At 46.8% G+C, this 27555-nt stretch overlaps 1 protein-coding gene and 1 pseudogene across 1 annotated transcript; one reads left to right on the top strand and one right to left on the bottom strand.

Annotated features, from left to right (window-relative positions):
- Positions 1–17345: 17345 nt before the first annotated feature.
- On the bottom strand, positions 17346–18131 carry LOC128070353 (melanoma-associated antigen 10-like). Its single transcript, XM_052663668.1, has one exon. It carries the CDS (start codon positions 18129–18131, stop codon positions 17346–17348), a length of 786 nt encoding a protein of 261 aa, XP_052519628.1.
- A 3827-nt stretch (positions 18132–21958) lies between these two features.
- Positions 21959–22745, top strand: LOC128070634 (melanoma-associated antigen 9-like; annotated as a pseudogene).
- Positions 22746–27555: the final 4810 nt, after the last annotated feature.

Here is a 27555-nt window from a genome sequence, read left to right as displayed (position 1 = left end):
TGTTTATAGCCATGTACTTTGCCAACTCCCTTAAACCCAAGTCTGACTAAATATGCTCACTGAAAACCAAATACGTTTGTGTTTATCCATTTTTGTTGTCTATATGCTTTGGTATTTCTAAAACATAAAGAAGGAACTTTGTTATGTGCCCATTTATTGTTATTCAGTTGCTAAGTCATGTCCGACTCTTTGCGACCCCATGGACTGCAGCACTCCAGGCTCTTCTGTTCTCTACTATCTCACAGAGTTTGGTCAAATTTATGCCCATTGGTTAGGTGGTGCTATCTAACCATCTCATCCTCTGCAGCCTTCTTCTCCTTTTGCCTTAAATCTTTCCCAGCATCAAGGTACCCTTCATGGACCACAGCCTTGTGGAGGCAAAGGGGCTTGAATAACTCAATGAAGTTATGAGCCATGCTGTGAAGGGCCACCCAAGATGGACAGGTCACAGTGAAGAGTCCTGACAAAACGTGGTCCACCGAAGGAGGAAATGCCAATTCGATCCAGTATTCTTGCCTCGAGAATGCTGTAAAGTGTATGTGGCCAGATTGCCTATTAGATCATGAGTTGCTCAAGTCAGAGTGCACATGCCATGCTCTGTGGTCCTGGTGGCCACCACGGGCACTCAGTAGAAGATCAGAAAATGACTTACAGATCACATGATCTGGTCATATCAACTTTACTTGGCCCCCAGTACATGTCAACACAGCCATAAACACAAACAGGAGCAATGACACAAGTTCATTTCTGCGAACATTTGTAGGAGAGGTGCCTGGTACTTACACAGTCATAGACAAACCATTTTAGCCCATGGGTAACAGTAAAAAGTCCCATTTTCTAGGAAAATCAGATCAATGCTCTGAAAGAACAAGATGGTGGCAAGAGAGAGCACCTCATAGAATGACAAGCTAAGCCAGTGTCCCTTAAGTGCTGGGGGAACTGTGGTGGCATTTAGGAGGAAATGACCCATCAGGCGCAATAGGAAGGCAACTTAAGCTTGGGGCTGGGAGTGGAGTGTGCTACAGAATGGTTGCAGAAGTGTGAGATGGAGCCCTTCCCTAAAATATTCCCCAAGAAACTCAAATTTTTGAATATCTAATTACTTTAAATGTAGTCCAAATAGACTGATTTTCACCATTTAGAACCTGCTTTCTTGGCATACTCTGAAAAACTGAACCCCAAACCTGCTGGGCATAGATAACGGTAACTGGGCATAGATGACACAACTATAACCTGGAACCCATAAGACTTCAAGCCACTGCTGCCTTTCGGAGCTCTCTGACCCGGAGATCCCCCACTGTGCTGGAAGGTGACATCACCCTCCGATTCCCTTTCCACTGGGCCTTCTCTCGCATCTTGCCCTTCTGGGTGGTGAGTCTTTGCCATGATCTCTGCAAGATCTCTTGCTGTGAGGGACTTCCCCTCACATGCCATCCTGTCAAAGTACTGCCCATATAAAGCTTGTCACATGCCACTGCCATATCATGGTCATAATCAGCCCTCATACCTCAGACTCATGAACAATTATGTGTGGAAGTCTAGAATCAGCTTTAAAATTACATACACCAGATTGTTGGATGTGGTTATTTCTGAAGGCAGGTCTAAATTTTGAGGAAACTTTGCAGAGGGAAAAAATGATTTGTCTGGAGTTTGGAAAGTTTTCTCAAGACGAGTGCATGCACTATTATCACTGTAATTACAATACATAAATAACTCTAACAACACGTTTGTTAGTTATTGTTAGTCACTCAGTCGTGTCCATCTCCTTGAGACCCCATGGGGTGTAGCCCACCAGACTCCTCTATCCATGGGATTCTCCAAGCAAGAATACTGGAGTGGGTTGCCATGCTCTTCTCCAAGGAATCTTTCCAATCCAGGGATTGAATCCGGGTCTCCTGCATTCAGGTGTTTTCTTTACTATCTGAGCCATCAGGGAAGCCAAGATAGTAGCTGTATGTCAGCTAAAGTAACTGCCAGTTGACACAACGGGCAAAACCTGAAATTTAAATGGCTCAACTTGGGCTTCCCTGGTGGCTCAGACAGTAAAGAAACCGCCGGCAACACAGGAGACAGGACATGCAGGTTCCATCCCTAGTTCAGGAAGATCCCCTGGAGAAGAAAATGGAAACCCACTCGAGTATTCTTGCCTGGGGAATATCAGAGGAGCCTGGCGAACTTCACCAAATGGGGCTACAAAGGGTCAGACACAACTGAGCCACTAACACTAACTCTGATCTGAGGGGGCCCCAGTTCCCATGCTCTTTCCATTCTGGAGTTCTACCATTGGATTGCCATGTTTGCTGCTGAGTGAAAGAGAAAGCACAGAAATGGCATACTGGCTCCAGACGTGAGCAGCAATGCTCCTTCTCATATCTCAATGGCAATGGCTAGTCACATGACCCTTCCTAGCTGCAAGTGGACAGGCGATGTAGAGTCCCCTGTGTCTGGGATGGAGGAAAGGAAGACAAGATAATGACAAGCACTTGTAGTCTCTCTCATATAGTGATCCATAGTAGGTGCTCAATTAAGAGTGGCCATTATCATTTGTTGGAGAAGGCAATGGCACCCCACTCCAATACTCTTGCCTGGAGAATCCCATGGATGGAGGAGCCTGGTGGGCTGCAGCCCATGGGGTCGCTAACATTCAGACATGACTAAGCGACTTCACTTTCACTTTTCACTTTCATGCATTGGAGAAGGAAATGGCAACCCACTCCAGTGTTCTTGCCTGGAGAATCCCAGGGATGGGGGAGCCTGGTGGGCTGCCGTCTATAGGGTCGCACAGAGTTGGACACGACTGAAATGACTTAGCAGCAGCAGCAGCAGCATTATCATTTGTTATGACTAGCTTCTTCATTTCTTGGAAGAGTTTCTGAGAAAGCCAGATTTGCCTTGATATCCTCCAAATACTTAAGTGCCTCCTATATGTCAGTTGTTTTCAAACATGGTGTCACATTAATCTTAAGAGAAGCATGTAAATGTCAGTCAGGTGGATTTACATGTCACCACAAAGCACATTTCTGTACTTCCCTTTGCGATCCGGACTGTAATACTGACTGTAATGTCAGTCGACTGAGAATGGCCTCTTTTGATGCAAGGCTATCTTCTCCCGGGAGTTTCAGCTGCCTCCACACAACTGGACTTGCCTGAGCACCTGCCCAGGTACCGTTAGGCACACTGACAACCATGACATTCCTGTGAGTCAGGTACCAGACAAGAGGCCAAGAAAGATGGATAATTACTTTTTTCTTTTAAAATCTGAGCTGCCGAGGAACGATTTCTTCACCTCAGAGGAGGATCCCACAGTTTTCAGAGTTCAGCCCTGAAAACCTTGGCTCCACTTCTGTGTTCCTTCTGGAGGCTTTGGGTTTTGACCACCTAGTAAGCTCATTCATCTAGGCATGTTTTCGGTGGCCAGTTTCAAAGAAGACACCCCATTAAAATCCAGCTGCAAATGTCAGGGGGTTTTAAAAATCCCTCTCTTTAACTTCAGGTTTATATCCAAAGAACCAGTTGATTATGCGGCACATCAGAGTACTCACACACCCAAAAGGAAAACATTTGGAGAATGTGTTGAAGTTGCCCAGAAGGATTACCAGGTGTCTAAAGGTTACTGTCCAAAGCAAAGGGACTGTAGGTGTTGGAGGGGTTGCAGAGTGAGGGCTGGGACAGCCAGAGGACTTCTGCAGGGAGTTGGAAAGCTCTGTGTAGGGAAGGACAGGAGATCCTCCTGTGCAGCCTTCAGAAGGGGCAGCAGCAAGGAGCTGGTCAGCCTGGCAGGTTCAGCTGGGCAGGAGGCCCCATGGCAGCAGCAGGGACAGGGCTCTGCCCTCATGCGGGAGGCGCTGGGACTGGACAGAGATGCCGGCCCCCCGCAGAGTCAGTTCTCAGCAAACCCCAGAGCAGCCCCACGGTGCTTCTGGTTCTCCTTGACCCCTTCCTTCCGCGGGCCTGCTTTTTCTCACCTCAGAGGCATCGTGTAGCACTGAGAAAAGGAAGGCATGAGAAGTCAGAAGGTCAGGCCACAGCCTGGGGTGGGCGGGAAGGGCGGGGGCTCCAGAGGAATTGAGACCAGGGCTTGGAGCCCACCCCAGCCCTCACTAGCACGTGATCCTGGGAAGATGCCCAAGCCCCGCGGCCTCTCTTCTTCACCTGGGAGGCGAGCAGGTGTGAGGAGCCCTGTGTGTTGGGCTGCGGGATGCGCGCCTGAGAGACAGAACAGAGCCCAAAGGGTCTGGCGGCTGTTGGCCTTGTGATGGCAGGGCAGGAATCTCTCACGCTGTTAACCCCAGAAACTCCCCCACTCTCTCCTCCTGCATTTTATTATCCTGTTCAAAACAGAATTCAGTCTCCTCCAGAGGCTGTTATGTTGTTTAGCTTTTGTGGTCGATATTGTACTTCTCATTTGCTTCATTTTCTCTTCTTTAGTTTGCCAGGGTAGATTTTGGGAACAGAAGATGGCAGCCTACACTTCGCCACCATCTTGAGAGCTACAGGAAAAGCACTAAATCTATAAATAGTTTAAGCAGCCTTGACATCTTTATAACAGTTTCCCCCCACAAATGAATATGGTATACTGCTAGAGACTTTTTGTTTGAGACTATTTGAGACTTTTTTCCATATCTATCTATAAATTTGTGTTGTAGCCTCTATTAAGATTTTACATATTTTGTTAGCCTTCTTAGGTAATTTTTGGATTTGTGTTGCAAATAGGGCATTTTTAAATTACATCTTCTAAATAGTTAGTGCTTTGTGTATGTGGCAAGGCTCTTGGTTTTACTGTAGTAATCTTCCATACAAAGTTTTTTCTCATCTCTTATTAATTTGAGTATTCCATGTATCGATTTCTTTGAATTCCCTATGTGGTTGACCATATTGTCACAAATATTATCTTTTTCAATATTCATACTTCTTATTTCCTTTGACATGCACAGTTCTAACTCTGTGTTCCAGTGAATTTTTGCATTATACAAGGGAGAGCATGCATCTTTGACATGTTCCTGTCTTTAATGGGAATGCATCAAACATTTCACATATGTTTGCTGTAGATGTTAGGAAACGGAAGTTCTTTTCTAATCTCAATTTGTTAAAAGTCACACTCATGTTGAATTGATTTCAGAAGCTAGTCCCACATCCATTGACATGCTTCAATGTTTTCCCCTAATTTGTTATTGTGGAGAATTATACTTGAGCTATTTTCTAGTTTGAATCAGATTTTCATTCTTTAGCCATAACCTGTCTGTCCATGTAATTCACTGCTATATTGAATATGCTATTAGTTTGCTTAGGATATTTGCTACTGTGTGGGTGAACTTTGCTCAAGTGTTCTTTGCATGGTAGGAGTGGGGGTACTCACCTGGTTTTATAGTCAAGGAGAGCTGGTCTGGGCAAAGAAGTTAAATAATTTCCCAGATTTTTTATATGTGCTTTAGAAGAGTTTATATAAGATGGAGATTAGTTTTCCCTGACCATTGGTAGAATTGGCCACCCTAACTGCCTGTCTTGGAACATTTGAAGGTAGCTTGGTGTTGACTACAGTTAAAGTTTGGATTGTTTAAAGTTTCCTGTTTCTTTATGGACTGATTTGGTCTTTTTTAAAAAAATTGTCCATTTCACTCAGAATTTCAATTTAATTGCATGATGTTTATAATAAAAGTTTATTATTATAACAGATACTGTAAAACACATATAGCAGTAGAGAATGGTATAAGGGACACAATATACTTGGCAGTGAGCATCAGTCATCTGCAGTACATGGCCAGCCTGGTTCCAATGTACCCTCACCTTGCCCACATCTCTGCCAATGGACTGATGTGAAGGTAGTCCAAGACATCAGGATGATTTGTTTCTCAGTATGTCAGCACGCATTCTAAAAGACAAGGAATCTTTTATAAAACAAACCCCAAATAATGATCATTCCTAAAAATTTAAATGTTTTAACAAGAGCAAATATCTAGTAATTTTTCACATTTACCTTATACATTATTTTTTTTTTAGTTTGTTTGGATCACAAATACCATCTATATATTGTCTATATATATATATTTTTTTTTAATGTTCCTTGAGTCTTTTTTAATCAATAGGTTTCCCCTGCATCATCTTTTTTTCTTGTAGCTTTTGTTGTGAAAAAAAGCAGGTTTTTATTTTTCAAGTTTTCCATAATATAGATTATGTTGAATGAAACAGTTTGATGTCATTTAACACGTTTGGGCCCTCAACAGTTCTTTAAATTGGTAGTTACAGGTAGAAGCTTGATTAACTTGTTTATTTACAAGACTGCTACCTAGGTGATGCCATGTAAGAAGAACATAATGTTTCTTGTCCTTTGTGCTGAGTTGGCAGTCATTGATGATCCTCACCTTGTTTTACCCACTGGAAATTGCAGAGGGGTAATTTGCAAATTCTCTCATTCAGTTTTAGTTTATTACCTGAAATACTTTCACATGTAGAAACTTTTCCTTGTCCACCATTTGCTTATCTTGAGGGAATCATATAATCATATTTGCTGTGCATTTACATCATTTAAATATTTTTGGCATCTATAGTTTACACAGTTTAAATTTATATTGTTTCCATGTTCTTTTTTTCTTTAGTATCTGGTCATTATTTTTTTAAAAAGTCTGTTCATAAATATTTTCAAGTAATTGGCATTTGTTTTTTGGCCTTAATGCTTTCTCTCTCTCTTTTTTTTTTGCATTGCATTTTATTTTTATTTTTAGTTAATTAATTTATTTTAATTGGAGGCTAATTACTTTACAATACTGTAGTTGTTTTTGCCATATATCAACATGAATCAGCCATGGGTGTACATGTGTTATTTCTATACTTATCTTCATTATTTCCTACCTTCTCTTACTTAAGGTTTCATACGATGTTCATTACCTAGCTTCTTGAATTTCTTGGGTGATTTAAATAGCTCTTATTTTCTGATACATCTATTTAAGGCTATATATTTCCCTTGGAGCACCATTTTGCCTCTGTTGCACAAGCCATGCTATTTAACTCCATGTATATTGCTTGACGGAGAAGGCAATGGCACCCCACTCCAGTACTCTTGCCTGGAAAATCCCATGGATGGAGGAGCCTGGAAGGCTGCAGTCCATGGGGTTGCCGAGGGTCGGACACAACTGAGCGACTTCGCTTTCACTTTTCACTTTCATGCATTGGAGAAGGAAATGGCAACCCACTCCAGTGTTCTTGCCTGGAGAATCCCAGGGATGGTGGAGCCTGGTGGGCTGCCGTCTGTGGGGTTGCACAGAGTCAGACACGACTGAAGTGACTTAGCAGCATATTGCTTGAATTATGTTTTACAAGTTGACTAAATCACTTTATTACTTATGCTGTTGGAATTTTTCAATATATGCCCCAAAACTAGCGAGTATAAAAATTATTTTTGAGAAGACTGTGAAGATGATGATGAAAGGTACATTATTTGGGGAGAGTTTCAGAGCCCAGGGTATTTTGTTTTATTATTATTATTATTAAATACAGAAGAGACAAACATTTAACTTCTGGTGACAGAGCTGGGTTTATGCCAGGAATGCAAAGGAGTTTCACACTAGAAGATCAGTCATTATAATTGGCTGCATGTAACAGTGAAGGATTGTCCAGGAAAACAGCAACTACTGTAAATATTTACCATGGAGGGAGCTTAATGCAAGGGGTTGGTTACAAAAGTGGTAGGAAGCCAAGCAGGAGAGAAGTGGGAAACCCAATTGTTAACAACACGAGTAAATCACTCACCCCTAGGATGGAAGGACAAAGAAAGGAGACAGTGTTACTGGAACCTGGGTGTTGGATTCAACAGGATGCAGAGCCCTGATGGGTCTCCCTCACGGTTGAGTGGCTGGAGCCATGGAGAATAGGGGACCACTCAAGGACAAGCCACCTGATGCAGAGGAAGGAGAAAAATCTTTGCCTGCTCTGTCTTCCAGGATTCTAATCTCTCGCTGGTGCTTCTGATTTGCTGAACCAAAATGGCAGCCAACTGCTGGCTAGTTTGATTGCAGCCTGCTGGAGTCGGCCCCTGTATAATCTAGAACAGAGCAAGCAGGAATGAGGGATGGATCTGGGGATGCATAAGCCCAGGATTGCCTCATTAAAATAACAGATTGAGTGAGAAAAATCAGAGCTACATCAATACAGAAAAGTATCTAATAAAAATCAACATCCAGTCATCATAAAAAGAAGGGTTAGTCCAAAGTATTCAATTGGGTAATGAGTTTTGGGGAGGAAGACCAGAGACACAAAGTGCCATTCTTATCACATCATATCAAGGGCACATTCTATCAACATGATTTATCACCATTGATATTGACCTTGATCACCTAGCTGAAGTAGTGTTTGTCAGGTTTTCTTCTCTCTTGAGCCCAGATGCAGAAATAAGGAAGAGAGGAAGCTAGCGCTTGAAAAATTTCCTAAATAACCAGCCAGAAATCACTGCTAACTGTGGCTAACTTGTCACACAGATTACAACCCAAGAAAAAATATTCAGCCCTATTTCCTGCAGTGAAACAGAAATCTTCCAACATGGGAGACAATAACTGGGATCATGGTGTAAATAGAGAATACATGGGGGTTTCTGTCCAATTCGAGGGACCCTGAATATCAGAGGAAGAGGTGTGGACCTTATTTTACATGTTAAGTCGCTTCAGTCGTGTCAGACTCTTTGCGACCCTATGGACTGTAGTCTTCCAGGCTCCTCTGTCCATGGGATTCTCCAGGTAAGAATACCGGAGTGGGTTGCCATTTCCTTCTCCAGGAGATCTTCCCAACCCAGGGATGAAACCTGCATCTCTATGTCTCTGGCATTGGCAGGCAGGTTCATTTCCAGTGGCGCCACCTGGGAAGCTTTTCTTTTATGGATGGTAGAGAATTAAGCAGCAGAGCATCCTCATTGTGTATTATGGACTCTCTAACCTGTGGTCATGTGCACCATTGCATTTGCATCTGAATTTTGGTCTTAGGCCTACTTTTGTGCTCAGGTATCTATCACCTTACTGACTTGACCTCTCTGTTGCTATTGCTGCTAAGTCACTTCAGTCGTGTCCGATTCTGTGTGACCCCATAGACGGCAGCCCACCAGGCTCCCCCGTCCCTGGGATTCTCCAGGAAAGAACAATGGAGTGGGTTGCCATTTCCTTCTCCAATGCATGAAAGTGAAAAGTGAAAGTGAAGTCGCTCAGCCGCGTCCGACTCTTATCGACCCCATGGACTGCAGCCCACCAGACTCCTCTGCCCATGGGACTTTCCAGGCAAGAGTACTGGAGTGGGGTGCCGTTGAAGGGTGGATTTGCTAACCAAACACAGTCTCAGGTCCTTTTGACTTAAGTAAAAGTGAAACAATTACTAAATATTCGTTTCATATGCTCACTTTTGTGTAATAGTGACAGGAAGGCCAGGCCTGGAACTTGGACTGTGCGGGCACTTGTTTCTTGTGTACTGACATTTGACGCATACACTATCAGGGAAGGGCCAGGACGTTTATCCTGCTAGAAGAGTCAAAGGTCTCTGTGTCATGAATGTGCCAGAGGATATTTTAGGAAAGGACTGGGTTTTATACTTCCGGAAGTCATCAGAATATTGTACTCCTCCAAACCTACATAGCCTTCCTATTGTGCCTGGTTGGTCATTTCCTCCTATAAATGCCACTTCGGTTCTCCCAGCACTTGGAGGACAAGGGCTCAGCTTGTCATTCTGTGAGGAGCTCTTTCTTGCCATCATTTTGTTCTTTCACAGCAGTGATCAGATTTTCATGAAAAAAAAAAAAAAAGGAAATTTTTAAAGCTACCCATGGGCTAAAATAGTTCTGTCTCTGTTGGTATGTCAGTGTCAGGCACCTCTGCTACAGATGTTTGCAGAGATATACTTGTGTCACTGCTCCTGTTTGTGTTTATGGTCATGTTGACCTGTTAAATGTATTGATGCTGCTGCTAAGTCGCTTCAGTAATGTCAGACTCTGTGCGGCCCTATAGATGGAAGCCCACCAGGCTCCCCCGTCCCTGGGATTCTCCAGGCAAGAACACCAGAGTGGGTTGCCATTTCCTTCTCCAATGCATGAAAGTGAAAAGTGAAAGTGAAGTCGCTCAGTGGTTTCTGACTCTAAGCGACCCCGTGGACTGCAGCCCACCAGGCTCCTCTGTCCATGGGATTTTCCAGGCAAGAGTACTAGAGTGGGGTGCCATCGCCTTTTCCAGTTAAATGTATTGGAGGTCAAATAAAGTTGATCCAACCAGATTGCAGGAGCCGCGAGTAAGACATTATTTAGCGAACACTTTCTGATCTCCCACTGAGTGCCAAGGCCCATGGTGGACACCAGGACCACAGAGCATGACAGTAACCCTTACCCAGTAGAGCTCACAATCTTGGTAGCTTAGTTGCTGTTAACTTTTGACAATTTTTCAGAGTTCTGATAAAGCTGGTTGTGACAATTTCTGCTTGAGCTTTTTGATATTTCTGAGGGTCTAAAGATATTCTTTTTAGAAAATTTTAAAATGTGACATCCATTTTCTAATAGTTGTAGTACTATAAAGATTATACATTTCATCAGGGGTGAGTTGAGTAGTTTCTGGATTTTGAGTAATTTTAAAATTCCACTTAAGTTCTTGAATTTATGTACAGTACATAGATTTTTTCTTAGTGTTTCCTTTTTATCCTTCCAACATCTTTAGGGCTTGTAGGATTGTAGTGATAGTCAGTATTTCATTTCTGATATTAGTCATTTGTCTTCTCTTTTTTGATTTTGTATATCTGGCTAGAGTTTTATCAATTTTGTTGATCTTTTCAATGAACCAGTTCTTTTTCCTATGATTTTTTTTTTCTTTACTTTTGATTTCAATTTTTTTCTCTTCTGTTTTTGGTGTGTTTGTTTGCAGATTGCTTTGGGTATAGTTTTCCTTCTTTTTCTAAGTTAACGTGGAAGCATAGATTATTGATTGAGGTCTTTCTTCTTTCTTAATCTAAACATTAAATGCTGTAATTTTCCCTCTTAACACTGATTTAGATGCATCGCATAAATTCCAATACATTGCCCTTTCATTTTAATTCATTCCAGTGCAGTTTCTACTTCCTTGAGAATCTCTCTTTTACCTGTGGATGGTTGTTTAATTTCCAAGTGTTTTGAGATTTTTCTTCTCCTTCCATATTGTTTGATTTCTAGTTTGATTCTTTTCTTGTCAGAGAACATACTCCGCATCATTTAAATTTTTTTTAGTTTGTTTTGAGGATATAGGATTCTATCTTGTTGAATGTTTCACATGTGCTTGAAATCAATGTGTGTTTTGCTGTGGTTGATGCAGTGATATTTAGATCCATAGTGTTTGTGAATCACGCAGGGCCCAGCCTGCCCCTTGGGCACTGGTTCAGTTCTCCATGCTTTTGATATTCTGTCTCTGGTGAGATTCCTGCATGTACAGCTCAGGTGGAACTCAGGAGTTCCTACAACTTGCTGGGATCCCTTGCTCACATTTGCTCTTCCCCACTATCTGCCCTCACTCTGGCTACCAGGAGACTCTCCTTCTGGTCCTCTCACACAGAGTGGCGGGTATTTAGTTTCCTCACTCTGTTGTGTACTTCCCTGGAATGGATTCGCCTAGATGACCAAGTAGTTAGATAATACAATAACAGCACAACAGTGTGGGATCTTACTTCCCTAACCAGGGATCAAATCCATGCTCCCTGCATTGCAAGTGCAGAGTCTTAGCTACTGGACCGCCAGGGAAGTCCCACTTTGTCCTTTTCAGATTCCACGTGTAAGTGATAACAAACTGTACTTATCTTTTTCTGTCTCACTTATTTTACTTAGCATAATGCCCTCAAACTCCTTCCAAGTGGTTGCAAATGGCAGGATTTCCTTCTCTCACATGGCTGTATACTGAATATGTTGCACCTTCTTTATCCATTCATCCACTGACGACGCTTAGGTTGTGTCCATATTTTGGCTATTGTGAACAATGTTGTGATAAATGTAGGAATGCAGATATCTTTTTGGTATCCTATTTTCATTTCCTTTTGACTATACATTCAGAAGTGGAATTGCTGGCATATGGTAGCTTCCTTGATTGTGTTCTTTGATGCACAGACATTTTTTTTTTTAATGAGGTCCAATTTATCCACATTTTTCTTTTTTTGGCCTGTGTTTTTGGTGTCATACCCATGAAATCATTACCATCTAAAATATTTCTAGATATATAAATAAACACAGGATAAGAAGTACACATATAATTCTTTGCCCTGTCAACCAACGGGTGCCCAGAAGCAATGACTCTTCAGTACCAATGAACACACTTAGTGCACAGATCTAGTTTTGTCAATACCATTCGACAATAAAAGGAACAAGGGCTCCATGGAAAAATTTATGATTCTAGAATTGGGACAGGAAATATGGAAAATGAGCCTGGAGCATCTTGTACGGTGTGAAAATTAAAAAAAAAAAAAGTGCTCAAAAAACTTTCAAAAGAGGAAGCAACATTTCCAGGGGTATGACAAAGGTATATACAAAGGGATTTGACAGGAAGAGCTCCCAATGGTCAATCCGAGAACAATTGGAAAATAAAAATATATAAAGTTGTATTGGATTTTAACCCAAAGTGTAATAAAGAGACCATGATTCCACACTGAGAAACAAAAATAATTTCTTAATTACACAAACAAGGATAGACAAGTGTTCCACACAGAAAAATTCAAGTTTATGCAGACACTCCCACTTGTAGAAAGTGGAGCATAACTCCCCACCCCTGAAGCATGGACTGCACATCGTGACTTTCTTCCAAAGAGGACAGGGTGGAAAGGGGACATAAAACAATCACTTTATCACATACACCTGACAAGCACTACCTCAGCCACATGATCAATGAGGGCATCATCAGTGATCAATTGTGCTAATAATATATACACTTGATACAATGTGATGAGAATAGGATTTTACATCTGTAAAATTCCTCCCCCAAACTTGTAATCCCAGACTAGTCATGAGTAAAATATCAGACAAATACCAGTCAAGGGACATGGTACAAAACATCTACCGAGTACTCCTCAAAACTGCCAAGATAATCCAAAACAAAGAAATGTTAAAGCTAAGAGGAACCCAAGGAGACATTACAACTAAATGTTAGGGTAGTTTCCTTGCCAGGATCCGGGAACGGGTAACCCTATAGAAATCTGAGTAAAGCATGGGCTTTAGTTGATAACAAATAATACATCAATACTTCCTAATTAATTGTATTAAATATATCATATTACCGTAGGATATTAGGAATAGGGGAGACTGGGTGTGGGGCGTGAGAGATTTCTGCTATTTTCACAGTTTTGTTTTTTTTTTTCAAATCTTTAAGATTTACAAGGGTTAAACGGGTTATAAAGGAAAAGGTGAAAATAAAGTCTGTTTTCAAATTAAAAAAGGCAAGGAAATTTTGGGCAAAACATGCTGAGTACGTTAAAAAAGGAAATAGAAAGGAAACCAAACACAAGCACAGAAACTAAGTGTGAAACAACCCTTGCTAAATTAGCTTTGACTTTTCCTCTCCCTTAACCTCCAATCCCATATAATATACTAACCGGGCCTCTTCCACACAGAAACATCTCTGGATCCACTTTTTGTCAAGTCCCACAAATGCTGCCCTGATCCAACCTCATAGATGTTTTGCCTGGATATGGCAAAAGCCACCAACCGAGGCCAGGTATAGACCTGGAACCCTGTTCTTGCTCAAAAACCACTTTAAGACGTCTGCCAGTATTATTTGCCACAGAAGTCTGTCAAGATCCAGGCAGGGGTAAGTGTCTTGCCAAGGATACAAGGGTCCAGAGCAAACCTTTAGTTGTGCGTACATGTGAGTGCTCAGTCGATCAGTCGTGTCTGACTCTTTGTGACACCATGGACTGTGGCACACCCCCGCTACCCCGGCTCCTCTGTCCATGGGATTTCCCAGGTAAGAACAGTGGAGTGGGATGCCTTTTCCTCCTCTAGAGTATCTTCCCACCCAGGGATCGAATTTGCATCTCCCACATTGCAGGCAGATTCTTTAACACTGAGCTTCCAGGGAAGCCATAAGGAAACACAGGGACTTCTCAGAGGAACAGAACATTCACTGAGACTCCTTAAGCCAGGGGAGGTGCCTGTCCAATCTGTGATGCCCTGGGCAAGATTAGCTGGGGAACAGGGTGGTGTGTGTCCACACAGAGACTGCTTCAGAAGATGCTGGATCCTGAAATGACCTCCAGATAAGTCGGTGGGGGTAGGGGGCAGTTTCGGCCTCCTAGCAATCAAAGCCCTGAGGTTCTTTTGTACCCAGAGCAAGAACCCATCCACACCTAGCAGTCATATCCAATAAGGTGCATGAGGAGTACCTGTTATGAGAGCTGTCACATATACATCCTGGAGTGCCCTCTGAGGCTGTGGTCCCAGCCTTGGCCCCACAGCACAGATGTCCTCATGGAGGCCAGGGTGGCAGCTCATCTGCAGCGGCATCTGCTCCCCACTCCCTCTCCCGGCCAGCCCCGGGCAGGTCTGATGAGATCTCCAGGGGCTTGCTGCTTCCATGTCTCTGGGGCTGTTGACCCTCTTTGCAGCCTGTACCCCTGGGACCCCAGATTCTGCTCCTGCCTGGCTCCTTTCTGAATCCTCGTTGGAGTCTGGGGCCTCTGGCACCTGGGTGAGCGTCCTCCCAGGCATCTTCTAGAGCTTGTCCTCTGCTTGAAGAGCCTGACTGGGGACACCAAAGTCCTAGCTGGCTCTGCTGGTGGCTGACCAGACACCCCTTTGCCTCTCACACTCAGGCTCAAAAGCCAAGACTTCACAGTCACATCCAAAAGATCCTGAGTTTACTCCAACATGTTCCACAGGGATTCCACAGGGAATGGTCTGATACACCTCAGGATCTTAGAGATGTGCCCCGCACTTCCATGGCAATGATTACTACTGACCCACCATGAGGAGATTTGCCCAGGGGCTGCATCAAGTCCTGCTGGCCCCACCTGAAGTACCGTGGAAGGGGATGCTGCTCTGGGATTTCCAAGTAAAGTTACACACACGAGGTCATCAGGACCAGGGCCTAATCCACTGCCAGTGCACGGGGCAGGGTGGGGGGGGCAGGCAGGACAAAACCCAAGGCCAGGTTCCGAGGAGAGGGGACACTGTGGGCAGCAGGGGTAGGGGGCCTCGGGGCTGGGACCCATGAGGAGGATGCCCCCAACCCCAACAGGGGCCTTTGGCAGCTGGCTGCTGCCCTCCTGATGGAGACTGAGCACAGCCCCAAGGGGGATGACAGTGCAGCTCAAGGGGGTCAGGGGCAGGCTGTGGGTCTCTGGGGGAGGTGGGTGGGATTCCTGCAGCCAGCTCCCTGTGGGGCAGCCTCTCTCAAGGGTTAGAGACGCAGGACTTTAGTCTCTGGGAGAGGAACCACACTCGGCGTGGTCTATGTCTGTGTGTTGTCCTGACTTGAGGATCAACCCCCAGGGGCCTGTGTCCCTTCAAAACAAATGGTCCTGACAAAAATGCTTCTGCTCAAAATTCACTGGTCACAGGTCATCACATGACCCTTCCTAAGTGAAGAGGCCTGGCAGGGTGGTGTCCCCATGTGTGCAGGAAGAGAGGAAGACAAGAGGTGGCCGAGCACCTGACATCTCTCCAATTGCACACTGCCTAGCAGATGCTCAACAAAGAGCACCGGTTAAAAATCTCCTTTGTTTTGGGGAGAAGAGTCTGAGCAGGTCACATGGGTCTTGAAATTCTCCACCTTTTCCAAGAGTCCACTGACTATCTGGCAGCTGCCACATATATGGGCAGAATCACGTCTCCTGTTCCCATTGTTCTCTGGCACTCAGCACAGAGCTGCCCCCTCAGCCCCCTGCACCCATCTGCACCCCCCACTGCAGTGACCTCACCACCTCCTTAGGCCCAGAAGTCGCTCCTGCCTTTAAATGCCAGGCACAGCCTTAACCTGTGTCTCTGCTGCCTTCACACTTCTCAACCTGCCTGAACCCAGGGACGATGGCGGATGTTGCATCTTTCCTGGCTACTACTTATTTCTAGTGTTATTTGGATCTCAGACTCTGTCCCTCTCTCCTCTAGAAATCGTTTTCTTTTTAAGACACCTCGGAGAATTAGCAGCTCAATAGGAAATGAAATAGAAAACCACTCAGAATTGCTGTTCTGTGTGTTTTCCTCCCCGGTGATATATTATTCAGTTTGGGTGTTTGTGAGGGTTTGAGGATGGGGAGCAGTGTCTTTACGAGCTGGGCACAGCTCACTCAAAGATCCCAGGATTCTAGTCACACAGCAGGTCCTGTCCACTTTTGTAGCTTCTCTCCACTCATTTCATCTAAATGAAATCTAGACCATGCTCACAAGTGAAAGTAATAAAGTCCAGATGACCAAATAAACTGTTATTTCAATGTACTTGGTAATCAGCTTCCCAGGGCAGAGACAGGAGGGCCAGCACAGGGAATACTGGGCCATACATAAAAGAGCAAGATTCACATTTCTCTAGGATTCCTAGCAGATGGTGGGTGGAAAACACCTATTTCATCTCTGTGGTCAACAGCTATGGGACAAGAGCCAGGACCCCTTCTTCCTGTCCTAGAAAGAGATGTCTCTGGGGTTTATCCAAAAAGCAAAAGGACACCTCACAGCAATGATCCATTTCAGAGATTCCCCTCACCCCCAAGACAAACCTCATGTGACTGCAGCTCTAGACCATCGCTGAAAGTGTGGGGTGTCCTGCTTCTCCTAGTGTCTCCACTGCTAATAGCCTTTCATGGAGCAGAGAATCTGTACAGTCTTTGGAATAAATGAGCCAGTGAGCAGGGTCTCAGATTGTCTGCTACTTTCTTTAACAACCAAGGAAAATTCAATAAACAGATAATTTAGTTTTTGTGAATGAGATACAAGAAGGACATAAGCATGAATTCACTATAATTACTTTTATTATCTAATTCTTTTCCATTCAATACTATTGCTACATAAGTTCACATTTTCAAAACAGTTCTAATTCCTATTCCATTGTATTCTGTTCAGGATCACAAAACAAAATGGAAGACTTCCCAATCTCTTTTACAAAACAGCAAAACTCTTGTTTTTGAACTGAGTAACCAAAAATACGCTGGGATCAATATCATTCACAAAGCTAAGATACTGACGTTTCTTTAGCCTTCTCTGAAACCAAACTTTGAAAAATTTCTAAAGAAAACAGAGATGAATCCCCATGTCATCATAGAGAACATGAACCAAAAGATGCTACACACTGGTTCTCCCAACTGGCCCGGGCCCTCACTTCTGACTGAAGGCTGACTACTTCCTCTTCAATCACAGAGGGAAGGCTCAACCTGGCTGCTGCTCTGGCTCAGGCCCCCTATTCCTCCTCCCTCGCAGCCTCTGCAGACAGGAGTGGGAAGGCCCTCAAAGCCCTTTGTCTGACCCTGAGCACAAACGCCATGACGTGCTCTTTGCTGGTCTCCGCATAGGCCCGGGGACCCCACAGGAACTCGTAGCGAGCAGGGTCACTGTCAGGCACCTGCCGGTACTCCAGGTACCTCTCCCACACCCACACTTGGGTCAGCAGCTCCCTGGGCTCCCCAAAGACACAGTGCTCGCTCCCAACATACACCCCCATCATGCTGAGTGCTCCCCAGACTGCCTCCTCAGGGGCCGGGTCTCCACTACACATGATCACGCTGAGGACCAGCACCAGGAGGCCGGCCTTGGGCAGGCCCTGCCCATCGCTCAGCATCTCATCGCAGGTGAGGCCCAGGGTGGGGACCAAGACGTAGATGTGCTCTGTGGGATCCACCTCCTTCACCTCCACACCAAAGGCCAGCTGCAGGTACTCTAAGGCTTGACTGAAGACCACCGGGAAGTGCTCCTGGTTATCCCTGAAGACATTATTCAGCATTTCTGCCAGGGAGGTCAGCTTCTTGGCTCGATACTTGAGGAGCAGGAACTTCATAAGGTTAGCCATCATCTCGTTCAGAATTTCTCGGGGCAAGGGCTCCACAGGAGTGGAGCAGGATGCTGGGGGGTAGGAGGCCAAGTCACGTGGGGCCTCCCCCACCTCAGCCACCAAGAGCTGCACCTCTACAGGGCCCTGGGCCTCTCCTGGCTCCTGAAGGTCTTCCTCGGGTCTGCTGAGCTCACTCATCTTGACCACGAGCACAACGCCTGAGGTTGAACAAGACACGGAAGTGAGGCAGAGGTACAGATGGGGACCAAGGGCCTCGGGGAGAGAGGAGGTGAGAGCGACCTCGGCTAAGAAACGCACCCTGGATGGTATGACACAGGCCACTTACAGGTCTCCCCTTGAGGGGTGCTCTCAGACCTCACAGGAGCGCTCCTCCTGGGAGGCCAGTCCCCTGGCTACCCGAAAGAGGAAGTGAGGTGGCTCCCCAGGGTGCAGTCAGCACAGCCCAAGATTTCTGGGGCCAACAAAGTGGGAGGAATTGGGGCCTTCTGGGGCCCCCCTCTGTTGTGGGATAGGGAGCCTCTGGTTCACTTCAGGGCACCCTCTCACCTTGACTCCTGATACTGCCTGGATCTCCTCTGCTCTCTGAACTCAGAACACAGGCTTCAGACCTCTGGCTTCACCTCCTGGTTCCTGGAGCTCCTGTGAGAGAAATGGAGGTGACAGCTAAGGGCTGTACTGTGGCACAGCCCTGGGCCTTCTGTGCTGGTAGGAGGGGGTGGACTCTGTGAGTACACCCAGTTGTGTGGTGGGTCCCTTGCAGTGCTCACCTTTCCCCCGGCATGGTCTGGACCATCCCCTTTGGAGGAGTACAAGGAAACTCAGAACAAGACACAAGCCTGAACAGAAAGCGCTGAGGGACCCCACATATGGCCACACCTTCCCAGGGCTTTGCGCGGGTCCTAGGCTAGGGAGATGCTCGGTCCTCAGCTCCTCCTCACGTCCTGACTGGCCTCCCAGCACTGACCACAGGGGAGGGGATCTGCTCAGTCCAGCCTCTGCCAACCTGAAGCCTCCACCCGTAAAACCTCACCTCCTGAGGTCCCTAAGCCAGAGGTCAAGAAATTGCTCACCCTGCTCACCCACCCCACTCTGGGCCCTCCAAGACCCTCTTGCAAGGGTCAAGATCCCTCCCTGTTGGCATCTAACAGCCTCAGTCCTTCCTCGCATGGAGCCTAGACTCCAGGCAAGACCCGTGATTGTCCCGTCTGCCATTTTGAGACCTCGCCGCTTTCACAAGGCCTCCAGTTCCTCTGAAACCCGCATGTTAGGAAGTCAGACAGGCCGAGTGTGCTCTTCTCACCGCAAAGTCTCCCAGGGCCAACTACAGGGGCGAGGATCTGTGGGGTTCTGTCGGTCCTCACTCAGGGTGCCCCCAGTCCTCCTTCAGGCACCTCACCTTGCCTCCGCGCAGGACCTGGAGTCTCGCTTCTCCGCAACTGAAGCCCCGCCCCTTATACCAGGACCCCAGTCTCTTGAAGACCCGGATGTCAGGAAGTCAGCACATGCCTGTGGTGCTCATCCTGCCCCCACGGTTGCTCTAGACTGACAACAGAGAGGGGCTTCTCTGAGGTCTCCTCTGATTAGGGATCCGGGGTCCTCTAGTCCCTCTTCAGGGTCCTCAGGGTCTTCAACCCCACAGGACCTGGGAATCGGCCCCCCCTGAGGCCCCACCCCATATGCGAGGTCCCCAGTCAGAGACCTGGATGTCAGGAAGTGCGACCATACATTTTGGGCTCATCGTATCCCAGGGCTGCCAAGGACCAACAGCAGCTACAGGCTTTTCTGAGGTCTCCTCTGATTGGGGTCCAGGGTCCCCTCAGTCATCCCTCAGGGTCCTCAAATTGAAACCCTGGAGGAGCTGGGCTTCTTCCCTCTGCTCACTTGAGGCTACACCCCCTTTCCCAGGTCCCCACTTTCTCTGAGACCCAGATGTCAGGAAATGCAGCATGTGCTCATCCACCCTCTGTGCTCCCTGAGCCTTGATGTGAGGGTCCCGCCTCTGGTTGACACAAGGGGCATCCCCAGATCTGCCAGCGATCAAGATGAGGTCCCTGAGGGAGGATATAAGGAACCCCACAGATCCCTGACCCTGCTGTCAGCCCTGGGCCACCCTGGTGGTAGGATGAGTACTTGGCAGCCTGTTCTGACTTCCGCATCTGTGTCTCAGAGACATTAGGCAACTGTTAGAAGGGGCAGGGCCTCAGATGGGTAGTGGGAAAGATCTCAGTTCTTTTGAGAGTCAGGGTGAGGACTCTGAGGGAGGACTGAGGGGACCCTGGACCCCAGAGCAGAGTGGGCTCTGGGAGGACACAGGGCAGAAGAACACATGCTGCATTTCCTGACATCTGGGTCTCAGAGAGACTGGGGAACCTGGTACAGGGGTCTGACTTCCTAATATCCAGCTTTCAGACTGGTGTCCTAGTATGGAGAACGGACTTACTGACATCCAAATCTCAGAAAGACTGGGGTCCTGGTATGAGGGTTGGGACGTTAATAGGGGAGGGGAGAGGAAAGAATCTGAAGTCATACCTGGAGATAAGGTGAGGTCCCTGAGGGAAGACTGAAGGGACCTCAAGTGAAGATTCTAGGGATTCCAAGGTAAGACTGATGGAACCCCACAAATCCCTGTCCCTGCCATCGGCCCTGGGAGCCCTCGGGGTGAGAAGTGCACACTAGGTCTGTCCTGATTTCCTGACATCCAGTTCTGTGAGACTGGGGACCTGGTGTGAGGAGCAGGGACTACGGTGGGGAGAGGACACAGCCTAGGTCCTACTGGAAGTCAAGGTGAGGATCCTGAGGGAGGACTGAGGGTAGCCAGATCTCAGAACAGAGGGAACCCTGGTAGGCCCCGGGCAGGACGACCTTGTGCCGCATTGCCTGACATCCCTGTCAGAGAGACCGGGGACCTGTTGAAAGCAGCGGAACCTCCAAATGGCAGACAGTACACTTCCAGGTCTTGTCTGGAGTCTAGGCTCCATGCAAGGAAGGACTGAGGTGGTTAGACCCCAACAGGGAGGGATCTTGGCCCTTGCAAGAGGGTCTTGGAGGGCCCAGAGTGGGGTGAGCAGTTTCTTGACCTCTGGCTTAGGGACCTCAGGAGGTGGGGTTTTTCAGGCAGAGGGCAGAGAGGCTTCAGGTCAGCAGAGGCTGGACTCCCCAACCCCAATGGAAGACTGAGCAGACCCGCGCCCCTGTGGTCAGTGCTGGGAGGCCAGGCAGGACATGAGGAGGAGCAGAGGACTGAACATCTCCCCAGCCTAGAAGCTGCAGGAGACCCTGGGCAGGTGTTGCCACATGTGGGGCCCCTCAGCGGTTTCTGTTCAGTCTCAGGTCTTGTTCTGAGTTTCCCTGCAGGCCCCTAGAGGGGAGGGACCAGGTTGTGCCAGGGGAAAGGTGAGTACTACAAGGGAGCCCCGAGGGGACCTCCCACCACACAACTGAGGGGACCTCACAGAGTCCTCCCCTGATACCGTCAGAGAATGCTCAGGGCTGGGCCACAGGATACCACCGAGGTGCCCCCTCCATTTCTCTCACAGGAGCTGCAGGAACCAGGAGGCAAAGGCAGACATCTGAGGCCCAGGTCCTGAGTTCAGAGAGCAGAGGAGGTCCAGGCAGTGCCGCGAGTCAAGGTGAGGAGGGTGCCCTGAGTGTACACCAAGGGCTCCCCATCCCAGAACAGAGGGGACCCCACAAGGGCCTAATCCCCTTACCTTGTCATTCCCAGAAATCTTGGGCTGTGCTGACCACACCCTAGGGAGCCACCTCACTTCCTCCTTCAGGTAGCGAGGGGACTGGCCACTCCAGAGGCATGCCCCTGTGAGGTCTGAGAGCACCTTTCAAGAGGAGACCTGCAAATGGCCTGTGGCTGCCCAGGCCTGTGGTTCTCAGGTGAGGCTGTTCACAGCCCCTCTATCCACCATCTGGGCCCATGGTCCTCATCTGTCCCCATTTGCTCCCATGCCTCACTCTGTGGTTTGATCACAGGCATCATGCTTGTGGTCGAGATGATTGAGCTGAGCAAGCTCAAGGAAGACCTTCAGGACCCAGGCAAGGCCCAGGGCCCTGTGGAGGCACAGCTCTTTGGGGCTGAGGCGGGGGAGGCTGCATCCCCCTCCGCTTCCTCCCCCACAGTCTCCTGCTCTGCCCTTGCAGAGGCCTTGCCCCAGGAAGCTCTGAATGAGATGGTGGCTAACCTGATGAAGTTCTTTCTCCACAAGTATCTGGCCAAACAGCTGACCTCCCAAGCGGAAATGCTGAAGAAGGTCCTCAGGGATAACCAGGAGCACTTCTCAGTGGTCTTCACTCAAGCCTCACAGTGCCTACAGGTGGTCATTGGCATGGAGATGAAGGATTTGAACCCCAGGGAGCACATCTACATCATGGTCCCCACCCTGGGCCTCACCTGTGATGAGATGCTGAGCAGTGGGCAGAGCCTGCCCAAGGCCGGCCTCCTGGTGCTGGTCCTCAGCCTGATCATGCAGAATGAAGACCTGGCCCCTGAGGAGGCAGTCTGGGGAGCACTGAGCAGGATGGGGCGGTGTGTGTTGGGAGTGAGCACTGTGTCTTTGGGGAGCCCAGGGAGCTGCTGACACAAGTGTGGCTGTAAGAGGGATACCTGGAGTACCAGCAGGTGCCTGACAGCCACCCTGCTCGCTATGAGTGCCTGTGGGGTCCCTGGGCCTATGTGGAGACCAGCAAGTGGCAAGTCATGGTGTTTGTGCTCAGGGTCAAACAGAGGGCTTTGAGGGCCTTCCACTCCTGTCTGCAGAGGCTGCGAGGGAGGAGGAATAGGGGGCCTGAGCCAGAGCAGCAGCCAGGTTGATCATTCCCTCTGTGAGTGAAGAGGGAGTAGTCAGCCTTCTCAGAAGTGAGGGCCCGGGCCAGTTGGGGGAACCAGTTCATACCATCTTTGGGCTTCTGTTCTCTATGATGACATGGAGGTTCATGTTTTCCTTAGAAATTTTTCAAGCTTTGATTGTTTTCACAAAAGGCTAAATAAACGTCAGTGTGTTAGCTTGGTGAATGATGTTGATCACAATGTGTTTGTGCTTACCCAGTTCAAGAACAAGAGTTTTGCTGTTTTGTAAGAGATTGGAAACTCTTCCATTTTGTTTTGTGATCCTGAAAGGGACACAATCGAATTGGAATCAGAACTGTTTGGAAATGTGAGCTTACTTAGCGGTAATATTGATGGGGAAAGAATTAGATGATAAAAGTAATTGTAGTGAATTCATCCTCCTGTCCTTCTTGTGTGTCATTCTGAGAGGGTAACAGGCAGGAAGGCCAGGGGTCTCCAAACAGAGGAAATAAGCTGCAAGTGTCAGACATTTTTATCTCTCTTAAGAGGCAGAAGGAAACAAACTAGTGATATTTTTTTCCTTCTCTATACAAATTTAAAAGGAGGTTTCTCTTAAAATACTGTGTTGCCATAATGACACCTGGTTTCACCTGAAGTTAACTATTCTCAAACCTTAAGTTAACCAATGCATTTTTCTTATGGAAATGTTTGTCTTAAGCTATGTTAATGTACTATGCATTTACCCCAGACTCTGTCTTCAAGTTGGTTTGCCTAATGGCTCAGAACCTAGTTGACAAACCAATATGTTATACTCAGATATTGTTCCCCTAATCTATGTAAACGAAACTATTTGTATGGTAATCTGCCCTTCTACAAGATTCAAGCCAATCATTTTATGGCCCGGGATGAATCATCTGGTGCCAAGATTATCCCAAAATGCATCTTATGGGTGAGGGGCCTAGTGCCATTCTGAGTTTTAAGACATTCCTTTCTTTAACAAACTGCTAGTGACTATATAACATCCAGCTGATGCCTAGCAGGGGGGTACTCTTTCTGCCCCCTTCTGATGCCTATGTCAGAAGCTTTCTCTATCTCCTTTATACTTTGGTAAAACTTTATTACACAAAAGCTCTGAGCAATCAAGCCTCGTCTCTGGCCCCGGATTGAATTCTTCTCCTCGGAGGCCAAGAATCCCAGCGTCTTTTCATTCAGCAACCACCTTTCAATTCTCAAAAACTAAATGATCTTTATTTGGATTTGCCTGGGTTATTTAAGGAAGTAGCAGACAATTCATCTGAGGCCCCTGCTCACTGGCTCATATGTTCTGAAGACCTTTATGGAGCATCTGCTACAGGAAAGGCCGTGTTAGCAGTGGGGACCCTAGGAGAAGCAGGACACCCCCACACCTAGAGCAAAGGTCTAGGAGCCGCAGTCACACAAGGAAGGTGGAGAGACGTCCCCTAGTCGCACTGAACAAGGCAACATGGGGCAGGGTGGTGGGGCTCCAGGAGGAGCACTCGAGTGTCAGTGCCTGAGCCAAGGTGGTTCGTGGCTTTGGGAAGCTGGGTTCCTTATGTGGGAGGTGATCATCATGAGGCTGGCTGGTGGCAGCCCTCAGACTTGCAGACAGTGTGTCTTCAGGGTGATGGCAAAATCTGAAACAGATCATTGCTGTAAGGTGTCCTTTTGCATCTTGGATAAAGCCCAGAGAGATCTCTTTCTGGGGAAGGAAGGAAGCGGTCATAACTCTGGTCGCATTGCTGTTGATCACAGGGGCAAAGGAGGTGTTTTCTACCCCATATCTGCTAGGAATCCTGCAGAACTTTGGTCGCACTCCCTTGAAGTGGTGCCCAAGAAATGCACGGAACTACCCTTTCTTTCCTGGCCCTGGGGGATCCAGAACCCAAGGTGTTAATTAGCTTACAATTATCTTGATTGTAATTGGCCATTGTACTCAAGGACTTGACCTTTGTTGGGGCTGCAATGAAGGAAAGTAATGTCTTGGATGGAAGACCAGCTGGGGCACAGACAAAGAGTGGTTCTTGCTTCTATTTCCTGGAGCAGCTTGAGTCCTATTGGAACACTCCTCCACACCCACATTTAACAGGTCTTCTATGGAAATGGGGCTTGCCCGGTAGCTCAAATGATGAAGACTCTGCTTGCATTGTGGGAGACCTGGGTTCGATTCCTGGGTCAGGAAGATCACCTGAAGAAGAGCATGACAACCCACTCCAGCATTCTTGCCCGGAGAATTCCATGGACAGAGGAGACGGGCAGGCTACAGTCCGTGGAGTAGCAGAGTCAGACACGACTGAGCTACTAACGTTATGGTCCACTATGGTCTAAGTAGCAAAGTTTCTTAGTTTTATTTATGAAACATCCTGTTTGGCTGATTAGCTATTCCACACCTTATTGAGGTGCATATTCTCTGACAAGCCCTGGACCACAAAGCAGCCAATTCCTTCCCACAGTGGAGAGTGGAGGACAGTCTTGGGGCAACATTGCGACAGATTCCTGCCCCGACATCACAGAGGCAATGGCCACCAAGCCCTGGCAGCTGCATCCTGTCCCTCAGGCGCATCCTGCAGCCCAACAAATGGGTTCCTCAAATCGGCGGGCTTCACAGGAGAACTTAGGCCACGGGGCTTGGGACCTTCCGAGGCCCACGTGCAAGTGAGGGCTGTGGGGGTCTCAGAGCACTGGTCTCAATTCCTCTGGAGCCCCAACCCTTTCCACACACCCCAGGCCACGGTCCAACCTTCCAACTTCTCATGCCATTCTCTCAGTGCTACACAATGCCTCTGAGGTGACAAAAAGCAGGTCCATGGAATGAAGGGGACAAGGAGAATCAGGAGCACTGTGGGGCTGCTCTGTGGTTTGCTAAGAACTGACTCTGCCTACAAGACCTTGTAGAACTAACACCCAAAAAAGGTGTCCTCTTCATTATAGGGGACTGGAATGCAAAAGTAGGAAGTCAAGAAACACCTGGAGTAACAGGCAAATTTGGCCTTGGAATGTGGAATGAAGCAGGGCAAAGGCTAATAGAGTTTTGCCAACAAAATGCACTGGTCATACCAAACACCCTCTTCCAACAACACAAGAGAAGACTCTACACATGGACATCACCAGATGGTCAACACCGAAATCAGATTAATTATATTCTTTGCAGCCAAAGATGGAGAAGCTCTATACAGTCAGCCAAAACAAGACCAGGAGCTGACTGTGACTCAGATCATGAACTCCTTATTACCAAATTCAGACTCAAAATGAAGAAAGTAGGGAAAACCGCTAGACCATTCAGGTATGACCTAAATCAAACCCCTTATGATTATATAGTGGAAGAGAGAAATAGATTTAAGGGCATAGATCTGATAGATAGAATGCCTGATGAACTATGGAATGAGGTTCGTGGCATTGTACAGGAGACAGGGATCAAGACCATCCCCATGGAAAAGAAATGCAAAAAAGCAAAATGGCTGTCTGGGGAGGCCTGACAAATAGCTGTGAAAAGAAGAGAAGCAAAAAGCAAAGAAGAAAAGGAAAGATATAAACATCTGAATGCAGAGTTCCAAAGAATAGCAAGAAGAGATAAGAAAGCCTTCTTCAGCGATCAATGCAAAGAAATAGAGGAAAACAACAGAATGGGAAAGACTAGAGGTCTCTTCAAGAAAATTAGAGATACCAAGGGAACATTTCATGCAAAGATGGGCTCGACAAAAGACAGAAATGGTATGGACCTAACAGAAGCAGAAAATATTAAGAAGAGGTGGCAAGAATACACAGAAGAACTGTACAAAAAGGATCTTCATGACCAAGATAATCACGACGGTGTGATCACTCATTTAGAGCCAGACATCCTGGAATGTGAAGTCAAGTGGGCCTTAGAAAGCATCACTACGAACAAAGCTAGTGGAGTTGATGGAATTCCAGTGGAACTATTTCAAATCTTGAAAGATGATGCTGTGAAATGCTGCACTCAATATGCCAGCAAATTTGGAAAACTCAGCAGCGGCCACAGCACTGGAAAAGGTCAGTTTTCATTCCAATCCCAAAGAAAAGCAATGCCAAAGAATGTTCAAGCTACTGCACAATTGCACTCATCTCACACGCTAGTAAAGTAATGCTCAAAATTCTCCAAGCCAGGCTTCAGCAATATGTGAACCATGAAGTTCCTGATGTTCAAGCTGGTTTTAGAAAAGGCAGAGGAATCAGAGATCAAATTGCCAACATCCGCTGGATCATAGAAAAAGCAAGAGAGTTCCAGAAAGACATCTATTTCTGCTTTATTGACTATGCCAAAGCCTTTGACTGTGTGGATCACAAGAAACTGTGGAAAATTCTGAAAGAGATGGAAATACCGGACCACCTGACCTGCCTCTTGAGAAATCTGTATGCAGGTCCGGAAGCAACAGTTAGAACTGGACATGGAACAACAGACTGGTTCCAAATTGGAAAAGGATTCCGTCAAGGCTGTATATTGTCACCCTGCTTATTTAATTTATATGCAGGGTACATCACGAGAAACGCTGGACTGGAAGAAACACAAGCTGGAATCAAGATTGCCAGGAGAAATATCAATCACCTCAGATATGCAGATGACACCACCCTTATGGCAGAAAGTGAAGAGGAACTAAAAAGCCTCTTGATGAAAGTGAAAGAGGAGAGTGAAAAAGTTGGCTTAAAGCTCAACATTTAGTAAACGAAGATCATGGCATCAGGTCCCATCACGTCATGGGAAGTAGATGGGGAAACAGTGGAAATAGTGTCAGACTTTATTTTTCGGGCTCCAAAATCACTGCAGAT

Source organism: Budorcas taxicolor, chromosome X (assembly GCF_023091745.1).
Source record: "Budorcas taxicolor isolate Tak-1 chromosome X, Takin1.1, whole genome shotgun sequence".
Taxonomy (NCBI): domain Eukaryota; kingdom Metazoa; phylum Chordata; class Mammalia; order Artiodactyla; family Bovidae; genus Budorcas; species Budorcas taxicolor.
Note: the sequence above shows the minus strand (reverse complement) of the source record. Positions and strands in the feature narration are given on the sequence as shown.

Bases quoted from the DNA above. Each gene is read 5' to 3' on its own strand.
- LOC128070353 (XM_052663668.1), bottom strand. From the start codon at position 18,131: ATGAGTGAGCTCAGCAGACCCGAGGAAGACCTTCAGGAGCCAGGAGAG.